We start from the raw sequence: 11858 nt of genomic DNA, 5'->3' as shown, positions 1-11858 counted from the left end.
GAGGTTCCAGAAAGACAACGAGGCAGGACACCTCCGATGGCTTTGTGCGCAACGCGACTTGTTTACAATGATTAGGATACATAGGAAACGCACGGTAGGATATCTGAAAGCATGAACAAGTACTAAAAAAGCCAAAAGAACCGAAACTCCAGGCGTGCCGCTTCCCTCGACAGTTGTACGAGGAAGCTTCTTGATCTTGTCAAAGCAGGACAAAACCATTTCCTTGCTATCTCAGCCTACATTCATGACAAGAACGTGTTGGTTATATAAATTTGTGTGCAGCCTCCTTTGATCCTTCTCCCACTCAGGACTATCCCTCTACTCAACATTCCTGGGCTCATCTTCTAGTTTCGTGAGATCCAAGTATGGGATTGGTGAGGTTCCAGAAGAGAAGGATTGGCGAAGCCCTTCTGCCGAAAGAGTCGCCAGCCTCGGCCAACTGCCCGAGGCACGTGGTCATAGTCATGGACGGCATGAAGAGCTTCACGACGGCTCCGCTGGAGTGGGCGCTTGAGAATCTGATCAGCACCGGCTGTACTGTCACCCTTATAGGCGTGATGCCATGGCTGAACATTCCTCGTGAGTCCTTAATTTCTCTTCGAATATTGTGTGAGCCCGCTAATTACTTGTCGAGAACCCGACCTACTGGCACGGACCGGACAAGCGGACGCCGATATTATCGCTAGAGAATTGCAGGGAGCTTTATAGGCTGGCCTCAAAGTTGGGCTTGCCTTGCTTTATCGTTTTCTACTGGGTTGAACCCAATGGGCTAATCTAATTACTTAGATTCCACGACTTCCACTATTTCTGCTTTCATGATCTCAGATGTTTCTTTGGGTATTGGTGCTAACAGTTTCTGGCAAGATCTGGTCTGATGTTTGGCCGGTGGAATGGGAGGCCTTGGCGAATCTACAAGAGAGTGAGTGGAGAAGTGATGTGAAATATCTAAAGTTGCAGGCAGTGATTGATCTCTGCAAGAAATATGGGGTAAATTAGCTCGAAGATCAACTCTCTCCTGATGAACTTCTTGCCCTGAAAAGGAAGTGTCTTGGTAAACTTAAAATTTAGGGGTTCGAATTAGAGAATTTTACTTATGTATGATGGGTAATTGCAGGTGGTGCCACAGAAGGATTTGGTGATGGGATATCCTCCAAAGCTTCTGGTTGTGGAGAAAATTACAAGCCTCCATGCCACATGGGTTGTCTTTGATAGGTAATACACCATCAGAATTTGTTTGAAAAGATTTGCTCCCTTCGCCTTTATACGGTGAACTGTTTTTCACATGAGCGCGCACATGTTGCATCACTCTAGATTTAGCCCAAGTAACACTCTCTGACCAAGAGAAAGTGAGGTCCCTAAGCGGACCGCCTGTGTAAGGCGCATCGACTACCCACGAACTGTAAAATGCGTGATTATGACCACCGTCGCATCGACACGGCACAACCCATCAATGTTCATTACAAGACGATCATTTTTAAGCAGCGGATGCACATGAAAGGATAGGTTGTCCGAGGACTAGTTAAACTTTGGTCGATGGTGTTGTGGCAGGCATCAGAGAAAGAACAGGCAGTTCTATGCTGAGAGAATCCCGTGCAACATGGTGATGATGAATCAGAACGGAGAGGGAGACATGTTCAGAGGCAGAAGCTGCATGAGCGACTGCGAAGGCAGCACTCCGGGGGAGTCTCCTGCGTCCTTTGTGCCCACTCCGGAGGTTTTGATCTCTGAAGAACTCAGGAAAATCCTCAGGCAGAAACCATGAGCCCGAACCGTATTTCGCGTTCCATGTTACTAGCTGGTTGGATTTAATCCGCAATCACTAAATGAAAATTTTTGCGGATAGACAGCTTGTAATAGCATCTAATCGACCACGGCCACACTCTAAAATTGATTGTGCTGTCTGATTCTTTCTTGTACTGCCTCGGTCCTGTTTCTGACCATTTGCGCTTGATGCTTTTTTAAGCAAAGTTGCAACCTTTTCTTTTTATCTTCTTCTGTTGCGGATATATGAATAAGAGAAGTCAAAATTGGATTCTAAGTTTATTCTGGAGTTATCTCTTTCCGAATCGTTTTAAGTTTGAATGATTTAAGTGAAGAAATGGAAAGAAGTTAGGCAAGGAGAGATTCTTAAGTGTCGTGGAACTCGGTGATGATGACCACAAATAAGTGGACAGTGAAATAAAGCATTAACCAAAAGGTTGTAGCTTTAAAGCAGACTGAAGATTCTCACGGTAGTGCCACCAGCAGAAGTAATGATATTCATTGGATCCTCACGAAAACTTGTGGTCGGATTTCAATCATAAGAACAGTCGTCGACGAAGCATATAGATCCCTGTGCTAAAATCTGTACTTCCTTCCAACTGTAAAAACGAACCCCGAACAAGGTCAGAAAGAAGTAGTTACGAAATCTAACGACGAAGAAGAGAAATTAGACATAAGACACTCAACTTCTTCCTGCAAATTGAGTAACGGTTCTTGCATGGGACTGCCTCTGGGGTTGAACCGTGGCCAAAGTGGAAAAAAATGCCGAAAACATTCATTTTCAGGCAGATATCGATGCTAGTCACTGCTAACATGTGACTAGATCTCGTGCCGTGTATGATTAATCAAATTTTTTTTTTTTTTCCCTCAAAACTAGTGTTGAAAGGTAGAACTGGTCGTGGGTTCGGCCGACTCATCTCGAGCTAGCAAAGCTCCACACGATATTCACTATGCAGCTCTAGTGATGGGATGCAAGCCGACACAAAAGAAGATGCAATTCTGCATAAGTACAGAGAGAGAGAGAGAGAGAGAGAGAGCATAATTATCCTATGGTCATCGCATGTAATGATCATTCATGATGGGAATATATCTCTTCCTGTAGTATGCATTAGACTTATTTCTCTTTTCCCTAGAAATCCCCATCACATTCCATATATGCTTCATCATTTAGATTCCACACGCCTTTTCTTATTCCATGACAGATGAATTTTTCACCATGTGTGGGAGAGCCCCTTTGGAATCTTGCGCATTGCTATTATCTTGTTTTCCTCGGCATATGTTCCTTTCCACCTCAACAAATAGTAGCTGCATAAATTAGCATCTATAGAAAAAATCCACCACCACAGGAAGTTTCAAATAGGTAAAATATTCTTCTTCTTTTTTTCTTTTTTCAATATCATGGAGGATCCATGCCCGGTCAAACGGCGTTCGCAACCCCCTGATGAACGAACCCGGGATTCCAACCGGGGAGGCGCCGAATGCATGAGATTGGGCAGCACTATCGGTCGATACCCGCCGTGCCCATTTGCTACAAATAGATCAAAAAAGTTAATTAGAGGTTGCACAAACAAAATTTTCCTATGAAATTCGGTATGACTTGGGTTGGATATTGATATTTTGCCAATCTATAAAGGCAGATACATAGTAATTATTATCACTTATGCATTCAAGTGGCATGCTTAAAGAATAGTTAGTCAGGGAGAGAAGCCTAGCTGGAGCATTCATGCCTAGATTTTGGAATGCTGACATAATCATATGATCCTTTAAAGATGGTTTGAAAGAATCCCTAACTTTGATTAAAGTACTCAAGTTTAGTTAATTTAAGGGAATTAGAAAAGCATCAGTGGATAATGACGCTGGTGCTCATCCACAAGGATTTTAGGGACTTCTCGGTTTCCTTTCTCTTTAAGATGATTACCTTGTTAGATCCACATAACCAACAAAAAAAGGGGCTCAAGGGTTATTCTAGAAAATACAAACTAATTTTGTAGAAGTAACCCTCAATAAATAACTAGCAATATAAGCGGTGGCAATTGACAAGTTTAGGGAAAGAGAAATTACAAGCGAGATTTATAGGGGATCGCCTTGGGTGTGTGAACTCCTCTCTTTCTAGTTCTAAAGGTCTAAATAGGCTTAATTCCACTATTTACACCAAGAGTTTAATACCACATTCTTATAAGTGTAGAACTTGGTACAGCGTTGATCCTGACTTCCTTTTACAATAGCCCCACTATAGTTTAAGTAACTTATGGACCACCCAATAGATGTTCTCATATCTTGTACACATAGCATAATAGATCTTCTCTCCAAACTAAAATTGCGGGTCTTAAGTGCTTTTAAGAGTTCTTCATACCTTTTGTTTCTCACCTAAACTAATGCCTTCATTCTAAGTACAACCACTGCTCTTGTGTGCTTAAAAAATGAATTTGTTGCTCTTACTAGCTCTCAAGAACACCACTTAATTGTGTGTCACAGGCCTTTAAAGAGAAGGACGAAAAAACATCTTAACGATGCTCATTTTCTCTTGTATTTGCCTTTGCGACTATATATGACTTATGGCCATCCGATGTATAGAGCTCCAAGTCCAAACTTCGCACTTGGATCTTATCTTATATTAATCTAATTCTCTATCAAATCCCTTGAAAAACAAGCGCAGAACATTCCCTCGATCTAGATTGTCCATTAGATTTTCTAACGACGACAGATTTTGGTCCCATCTCACCAATCTCTTAAGCCAATCAGTCCAAGATTTTTGACATAGTAATCTTGGAAAATCCTGTTTTTCCACAATGAGTTAGGTTTTCAATTTATTAACTCTAACAACCGTCGAATTTATTAATCGGAAACACCCGATTATCAGGTTTAACTGTTTTGCAGAACCAAGATTTTAGTTTTACACCATTCTTTTGCAGCTTTCAACTTAAAGTAAAATTTGACTCATATACTTGGAGCGACAGATCCTAACGTGCACGGTTCGAGATATTTAGTCTCTAGACACATAAATGAAAACATTAAATGCTTGGATATCTATCACCTAAATCTTCAAGAGATACTTTCCGGGAAACCTTAAATTAACTGTGGAGAAAGGGATATTTTTGGTGGAATGCATAGGGGCTAGCCACTAGAAAAGAAACAAACCAAAAAGAAAAAAGAAAAAAAGAAAAACTAAGTACAATGTCATCAAATGAGGGCGATGCCAAGAGCGACATGCAATTACGATAACAACATATAATAGTATGATAACATCAAGCGATAGAGCATGGAGTCATCTACAGAATGCTTACCTACTCACTTTTACTTGTTCTTGCTCAAATCCTTAAATCAAAAAAAAAAAAAAGAAAGATAAAATAGATACTTAGATCAGTGGGCTTGATGAATGGAAAAGCAATATCTTTCGATCTGTCCCATTATCGATTAAAAGAGTCAAGAAGTCACATTCCCAAAATTTTATAAATTATTTTTTGGGCAAAGTATTGTTAATGCTTGCTTTTGAGAAAGAGAGGGAGAGAAAGCGACGAAAAAGGCGAAGTACAAGTTGCTGGACCATCGTGAGCGTTCCTAAAGTCTTCGCACTCCCTTGGCAACTTGCTAGTTAAGAAGGAAGAAGATGAAGATGATGCCCTTTGATTAGGGTTCATTACACATTTCCTTTCGATGCACGGGCAAATTATTGGGGGAAAAGTACAAAAAAGTTCTAAATCTATTGAACTTATGCCAATTCAATCCTAAATTTATTAATTGTATTGATTGAATCCTAAATTTTATGATAATTTACCAATGTTATCCATCTAGTTAATTCTAACATAGATAAGGATTGTCTTACGTGATATGACCAATATTGACGTGGATTGATTTTAAAATTTCAAAATATTTTTTTTTGTTTTATTTAATTTTCTATGTTTTACAATTTTGAGATGATAATGTTAACTAACTGTCGCTAGCCACAGGCGAAAGGTGTTGTGGCCCTTGTTGGCCATAGGCAGAGCATCAACCCCTCGTCTAGATCCAATCGATGGCCAACATCTTCCCCACGCCTTCGCTAAGATCCAAGCAAGAGATGCAATGCCCTTGCTAGCCACCGGCAAGGAGCTTGTGTCATTTGCTAGCCAATAGGTGAGAGTTGTGGCCTCTCCTGGATATGGGCGAGGGCCAATGCCCTCATCGATCCGTGGGTGGGAGAAAAAGGGAAAGGAAAGAAAATAAAAAAAGTAATAAAAAATTGTTAATGTCAATACCAATTATGTCAAATAGGTAGGACGGCATCATGTCAATAATTTTTAGCCAAAACTAATTGAATGGACTACATTAATAAATTATCGAAAGGTTTAGGAGTTGAGTGATATAATTAAAAGGTCAAATGCAATTGACATGAACAAAAGCCATCAATTGCCATGTGTGGAAAAAATTAAGTATACAGTATAAGTTTCTATTAAAGTGGACTCGAGTCCCATCATGTTGTCACTTTTATTTGATCTCATTCACAGTGAAGTGTAGTGTGATGTTCAGTAAATAACCGATACTAGTTTATAAAAAAAAACAAATAATACAAATTTATTGGTGAAAGCTCTTCCTTTTTCACGCTTTAAGGCACCACACGATTGAGTTATCAACTGAGGATAAATGAAGAATGAATTCAATTTTATACCTAGATAATCGTCAATCCCCTTATTCTGATTTGGATATTTCACTTTGATGAATCAGGGAGCCATCTAGTGCGCAAGGTTTGGATTAGGAATGCCGCCTCGCCACCACAATAACCTCCATGGCTCAAACGAAGACTATATATGTGCTCGATCGACACATGTCAAGAATCTAGGAAAATCGAGGGCTTGATCGGCCGGAGAGCCTGGAGCCCGTGGCCGGTCGTCTGAAAACTAATTCCGGATATCACCTGGCCCTAATGATAAAAAATAATAAAAATAAAATAAAAACGACGCAATAAGAATAAAAAGATATTTATAAAAAAAAATGAGACTGATGTTGAAAAAGAGGACCAGGTCGGCCGGCCGTTCAAGGAAGTTAAGCGTAGCGTTCCGGGGCCCACAGAGGTGGGGCCCAACGCGGGGGGCTTTCAATTATTGAAGCCGGGACCCGAAACGACAGCACGAGGCGGGCAACAGTCCATAAAACGGCAAGAAAAAAAGCAAAGTGCGGAACACGGCGGACGAAGCCTCTTCCTTTTTCGGTTGGTCAAGCGTGGCGTGCCGCGCCACGCGTTTAATAAAATAATAATAAACTAATCAATAAATAAATAGCAAGTGGGGTTTGCAAGGGCTTACTTTGACTCAATGTACCCACCACCCCGCATTCCTCAGTCAAATTCGGACCATCCCCATTACTTTTTAAAAATAATATTTAAAATTATATTAATTATATAGTTTTTTCCCACTTTTTTTTTTTTTTGGGTACTCTTTTGGTATTGTTTTCCAACTGAGTAAAAGGAAAAGATAAACCTTTATTTCGTGTCCAACGGGCCGTCCCCTAAGAACCACATGATTAAGCCCGTACCGCCCGTGTAATTTTTAGCAAAAGGCTACTGAGATTTGATTGATTAGGCACTCATAGCAAGGATGGTGTTCTTTTTTCTTTTTTTTCTTTTTGGGGGAGGGGAGTTAAGATTTTATGTGGGTTAAGTATCCATTAGCAAAAGCGACATCGCCAAATCATTTTTCCCTAGAAGCATCTGATCCTATTATTTCTCATTTGTTGTCGGCCGTTACAATTTTATCGACCGTAATTTTCAGAACGCCAACGTCGAAGATAAACCATTGTTCATTAGATAAAAAGTAAATGTCCAATCGACAAGCGGAAAATGACCTAGCCGACATCAACACACGAATGATGCTATGCATGCTAATCATGTTGATAAGGAAGTAATATTCACACACGGTTTAGACAATAAGGGGAATCGACGAACACAAAGATGATCTTCTCAAGAACAAAGACCCGTACAAATGGCTGTCTATTTTTACTTTTCTTTTTATTGCCCTTTTGGCCCGACCATGTTGCTGCCGACTAGGATGACCAAGTGTCGAAAAATTGTCCATTGAGTCCTAGTTAGATATTATTTAATCTTTTGTTGTTGGGTATCTCCAGATATTTTATTGAAAGAAAAAAAAAATGAAATGTGGGATTAGGCCTCGTTTGTAATGGCAGCTTTTTGGATGGCTGTGGTACGAGTGGATTGATCTTTGAAGTCTCCTCTTGATATTTTTTCTTGGGAGCATTGAAAACCCCGGTTGAATACGTCCATACATTGTCTCTCTCTCTGACTTTTCTCCGGGATGGAATCGTGGTCCAACCCCACTCTAGACTTTAGTGATTAGTGTCTAATAATCTCGATAATATCTCTTGCATATAAGGCCCTTTTTAAAAAAAAAACATATGTATATATATATTTATATATACACACACGCTAATGATAACACTAATGAGAGAAGGAATAGCTCTATCGAGTACAAAGCCATTCACATTGAGATGAGGGATTTCTAGGGCTTACTTCCGTATTGTAATACAGAGATTCGATTGAATAATAATTAAACTTGCGACTTCACACTTCTCATGATGAGTCGCCACCCCTAGGAGGAGTTCGATTGGTGATTTATGCCAATGCAATGACGAAGACAACATATAACAAATTAGCAAAACTTGGCAATTTATGCCAATGCAATGACAAAGACAAGATATAACAAATTAGCAAAACTTGATGATCCACGCCTTTCTATGTTATCATATGTTGTAGGTTTTGTCCATCTCGAGCTTGCATGAGATCGAATTGAATGAACCTTCCCATTATTCGAAATAATGAAAGTTTAATATCTTGAATGAGATATGGAGAGTGGAATTTCGAATTATTAGCCTATCGACATACCTAAATGAACTTGAGGATTATTACATAAATGATCCTCGAACTTTGATCAATGGTTAATACTTTTTTTAAACTTTTAATCTATTCGATGGACTTGTACCTAAACTTTTAATGTGTTCAATGTGATCATTGAATTTTTAGTAAATATTCAATCTAATCCTTAGTTATATAAAAATATCTAATATTATCCTCTCATTGATTTAAGTTCGGAGATTGAGTTAAATGTTTTCATATAGTTCTTGGCTAGATTGAACATTTGCTAAAAGTTCAAATATTATATTGAATAAACTAAAAGTTCGAGGATAACATTGCACGTGGAGCCAAAATCATAGTCCAATTGTGTCATTTTTTTGGTGAACTTACTACCTCTCGAGCTTACTCATACTAATATACTAAATTCATATTTCAACTACTTAATATCAAATTATATTCACTAAAACCTCGCAACCTACATCAACTCCCAACACCTTTGCGAGCAAATCATTTTCAAAATCCATTCAAGAAGGCATTCAGAGGAGGAGGGTTCCTTTCTCTTTCCGAATTATTAAAGGAGAAAGCAAATTTTGCAAATCTGGACGATGTTCACCAAAATAGTTTGGAGCACTAGAAAGGATGTTAAGGTCTTCCCGTCAAGTCATAATCAACTTGAAAAAAATCGGTTTTCCGTGCTATTAATAACAATTGTGATTGATGGAGAAGTGCTGTCAAATATGCCTATGAATATCGCAACACTTTATAATGCCCCCACTTAAATGCACCCTGGATTATGAAAAACAAGGGTCGGGTCCCCTATCCGTGCAAAATGCTCGGTTTAGAATCGTCGTTACACTGTATACTTAGATCAGGAACTCCAAGATCGACGAGCTCGTCACCGTGGCTTTCCAAACGTCTCGAAATGTCGATGTCAAAGATATAAGTTGATAAGAGGTTCCTTCGAGAATGCTCGAGTTTATGATAAAATGAGAAACGGTGGCAACCCTTATTTGGGCTACCATGCTCGATCATAAAGAATCACAAAATAGAATTCTAACCGGTCAGATAAATTCGATTATAATTTGAATCCAGGTAATTTCTTCATTATATAACTCTGGAGAGAAAACCGAACGGCACATGCGATGTCATCAAGTTGCTCGCAACTTGTATTAAGGCACACGCCTATACACCTAATTTTCTATGTACTAGCTACAAGTCTATTGATACCAACAATTACATTAATTGGTTCTTTCATTATCATCATGAAAACTCGGTAATGGCTTTGTCCAAAGCAAACCATTAGGTGACAAGGACTGCCATAAACACAACCATCTCCGGATTCATCGTTTCTTGTCTCTTGTGGATTACATGACTTTTGAAAATCGACACAATCTATAAATACCATAAGAAAATTATCCAATCAATCTTAAAATGATTGTGCAAAAGTCAATTCCATTTTTAGCCTTTCATTTTTGTCAACTTAGCTTTTTACACGAAATTCCAATGTAATCATTCATAGAGGTGTGCATCGATCTCGATTAATTTCGAAAATCATACTGGCCAGTTCATGAGGATTCTCGGAGGGACCGGTTTGATTCTTGGTTCCACATAAGGAACTGAACCGACCAAATTGTACCAACCAAATTGACAAACCAATCAATATTTATTATTATTATTATTCTAAAGCAATCCTAATTAGAATTTTTTTTTTCTTTTAATGTTGGAAAACTCCCACTTGTAGGGATAGAAGAGACCAAATAAAAAATCATCAATCCAGTCCAAGATAAGATTGGGTGAGTCGTTTCACAGTTCCACAAACGGGGAACTAACCGTACTCGATCTAGTTTTAAGGTGGGAATCGACCTATTCTGAAATTAATCACCCCCAATCTTCTGATCAATTTTTGCTTGATTTGCATGACGGTCCAATCATTACTATTTATCCTACGTGGCAGCCAGAAGGACTATTTCGAAATACACACAAGAGAGAAGAAACAATTTTATTGAGCTTTTGGCTGAGTCTTGAGAAGTTGCTCAAGAAATTAAGTGTCAGATTAGACCTTTGCTTGTTGTACTAGACAATGTGATTTCCACCGGAGGCCGTCGTGTCTGCATAATCACTTGCTTAACCGAGTGAATAACCTTTTGAACTTTCTCGTAAGGTCTTATTATTTTTTTAAAGTGTGCTATGACAAAACCACTAATGACTTTATTACTTTTTTAGTACACATCTTGTTCCCCTTAAATCAAACGATGGATGGCCACGTCGATCTTAGCACTCTAATACTTTAATTCTATTCCTCAGCGGGTTCATAACGCTGAGCAGTTGCAATGGCTAAAAGTTTAGAGAATCTAATTATATAAACATCTAATTATTTGATTACCCTCGAGAATCTCCGTACCACCTTAAAGGGATAGCTGCATACTTGATGATGGGGGTAATTGTCCAATCAATTTTTAAACTTGTTATGCAAATGTTAATTCAATTTGAAACTTTTCAATTTTTGTCAATTTAGTACCAAACTTTTGTGTGAAATTCTAATGTAATATGTCACATAGGAAGAATGGCCAACAATGAATTGAGACCATTTGATTGATTTTCCTTGAATCGTAATAGCAAGAATTTGAAGACCAATGTTCCGAAAAGCAATGCGCTTCTCTTTATACCAAATAATTTGCCAAAAGTGGGCATGTTATAGTAGGAGCGGGATTCATCGTTTCGAATTTCCATTGCCACAAGGATCAATGCAATTTGCACAATCTCGACGCATTTGATAATTTCGACTATCTTCGTTGACTTGGGCCGAAACGGATCCTCGAACTAACTACTCCACAATCCAAAGTCCAAACCGCCACGGTTATGTTTCGCTGTACACGTCCTTGTCAAATTATCAAAACGTATCTTTCCGATACATCGCATTACATCACGGATACGTTCCAGAAAGCAAAGTCCAAAGGAACCCGCAAGTCAATTCTTTCTCACACATACGTACGTGTGTCATGCACGTATCTTCTCCCATCTTCCATTGCATCATTCGGCCTTGTTCACCGTATACTTTCGACGGTTGATGCCGTCGAAATTAAAAAAAAAAAAAAAAAAAATTCAACTCCAATTTTGAGTCGGCGGACGTCGACATTGCTCCAGCCATACGTAATTGCGAATAGGACCTTAATATTAGAGCCAAGTGTAGGACCTACGCTAAGCTAAAACCAAGAAAAGTCTAAAAATTGTAAAAGAAAAAATTAATACACGACAA

At 38.9% G+C, this 11858-nt stretch overlaps 1 protein-coding gene across 1 annotated transcript; it reads left to right on the top strand.

Moving 5' to 3' along the window:
* Nucleotides 1-291: 291 nt before the first annotated feature.
* On the top strand, nucleotides 292-2043 carry LOC104443547. Its single transcript, XM_010057015.3, has 4 exons — nucleotides 292-579; nucleotides 854-987; nucleotides 1115-1212; nucleotides 1549-2043. Exons 1-4 carry the CDS (start codon nucleotides 366-368, stop codon nucleotides 1760-1762), a joined length of 660 nt encoding a protein of 219 aa, XP_010055317.3. The 5' UTR covers nucleotides 292-365; the 3' UTR covers nucleotides 1763-2043.
* The last annotated feature ends 9815 nt before the right edge of the window (nucleotides 2044-11858 follow it).

This window comes from Eucalyptus grandis, chromosome 5, assembly GCF_016545825.1.
Source record: "Eucalyptus grandis isolate ANBG69807.140 chromosome 5, ASM1654582v1, whole genome shotgun sequence".
NCBI lineage: Eukaryota > Viridiplantae > Streptophyta > Magnoliopsida > Myrtales > Myrtaceae > Eucalyptus > Eucalyptus grandis.
The sequence above is the reverse complement of the archived record's forward strand: the minus strand, read 5'-3'. Positions and strand labels throughout refer to the sequence as shown.